Source organism: Vollenhovia emeryi, unplaced genomic scaffold (assembly GCF_000949405.1).
Source record: "Vollenhovia emeryi isolate VEMERY1.0 unplaced genomic scaffold, V.emery_V1.0 DF947092.1, whole genome shotgun sequence".
Lineage (NCBI taxonomy): Eukaryota > Metazoa > Arthropoda > Insecta > Hymenoptera > Formicidae > Vollenhovia > Vollenhovia emeryi.
In genome coordinates, this window is record NW_011959274.1 from 1 (window position 1) to 1750 (window position 1750).

General features: G+C 35.2%; 1 protein-coding gene across 1 annotated transcript; it reads right to left on the bottom strand.

Moving 5' to 3' along the window:
- Positions 1-312: 312 nt before the first annotated feature.
- Positions 313-1741, bottom strand: LOC105558734. Its single transcript, XM_012006595.1, has 2 exons — positions 1590-1741; positions 313-1508 (listed from the first exon to the last, which is right to left on the bottom strand). Exon 2 carries the CDS (start codon positions 1460-1462, stop codon positions 1025-1027), a length of 438 nt encoding a protein of 145 aa, XP_011861985.1. The 5' UTR covers positions 1463-1508; positions 1590-1741; the 3' UTR covers positions 313-1024.
- Positions 1742-1750: the final 9 nt, after the last annotated feature.

The window sequence follows — 1750 nt, forward strand, 5'->3', positions numbered from 1 at the left end:
CGTAGGAACTTCTTTTTTTTTTAAATTGAAAAGAAAAGTATACACTTTTTGATACCGTAAGCAGAACTGGCGAAGAAAAATTACTACACTCCGCACAGTGCGTCAAAGTGTGCAATTTTTTAAAGAAAAAACATAGTCATGATTTTGAGAAAATTCCGGGAAATGGGAAGAGTGAATGCAAATTCCAATAAGAGCTTCTTAAAGCAGAGGCTTTGCCGTATAAAATGAAAAAAAATTTTTCAATTCGACCAGTTTTCGCGAAGTTACGCTTATTTGAAATTCGTCAAATTTTGATGTAAATTTCTTGTTGCGTTAATTTTTTTGACCAGTATATATGTATACGTTTGAGCACTGTGGTGGTTGGGCTCGAACTAATTTGTTAGTCATGTTTTAAGAACAATACAAGGTGAAGCGAACTAAACAGTCTTGATTACATAATCATACATGACATTTAGGTTTTCAGTGTCTGTTTGTGAATTAATCGTGTTATCGATCTTTTTAATAAAGAACATTTCGGTGATTTCTCTTTTTCTTCTAAAGCGTTCGCAATGTAATATTTTTGGTTCCGACCAATTAAACTCGTGATCATGTGGTGCACGGTGTTTGCTGACTACGGATTGGCAGTTTTCGTCCTTTTTTCTGTCATTTTTATGTTCTTTGATTCTGGTCAGAAGGTGTCGTTTGGTTTGCCTAATGTAAGAGGCTTCACAGTCGTTACAATTAATACGGTAGATGACTTCAGTTTTTGTTTCAATTTACTTGATCTTTGCCTCTTTTGATAATTTTTTCTAATTTTTTGGGGACTGTGTAGATGGTATTCAAACCTGTTTTTTTTCAAATTTGTGCTAATTTTGTCTGTCAGTCCTTTAATATAGGGGAGGATAATGCTTGTTTTAGAGTGAAAGATTTTCTTATTATTAGTAGCGTTGATGCAGTCAGAAAGTGTGGTATCTCGTCTTTTTAATTCATTCAGTCTGATGTTTACGTGTTTATTAATTATTTTATTAGGGAAGGAATTATTAATTTAAATTTTCTTAACAAGATCGATATTTTGTTTCCAGTATTTTTTATCAGAGAGTAAAATTGCGTGGTCAACTAAGTTAATAATAGTGTTAATTTTGTATTTAAGTGGGTGGCTAGAGTAATAATTAATGTATCGTCCAGAGAAAGTAGGTTTTTGGTACCAATTTGTCAAGATCTTGTTATTATCGTCTTTAATAAGTGTCACGTCAAGAAACGGGATGGAGTTATGTGATTCGGTTTCAAAAGTGAATCTCAATCGTGGATGGTAATTGTTGAATATGGAGAGAACAAAGTCAATCTTGGTCTTAGGTAGAACAGTAAGAATGTCATCCACGTATCTGTAGAATATGGGCACATCAAATCCGAGTTTCTGCAAACGAACTGTCTCCAGGTCTTCCATAACCATGTCTGCCAGAATAGGTGACAAATGAGACTCCATAGGGCTTCCGAAGATCTGCTCGTAGAACTGTCCGTCAAACTTAAAACTAGTGGAGTTTAGAATTAATTCAATAGCATGTAAGAACTGTAGTAAGCTAAATAATGTATTGGGTGAAATGTCACTCCACCATTTTTTAATAGCTCCAATCACAAGTTCTTTCGGGATGTTAGTGAAGAGTGATGTCACGTCCAGTGATACGAGCAGATCCCCGGAAGGAACGCTGATATCTTTGATTGCAGTCACCAGGGACCAGCTGTCTTTGATATGTGACCGTGGTTTCTGGACAGA

Bases quoted from the DNA above. Each gene is read 5' to 3' on its own strand.
- LOC105558734 (XM_012006595.1), bottom strand. From the start codon at position 1,462: ATGGAGTCTCATTTGTCACCTATTCTGGCAGACATGGTTATGGAAGAC.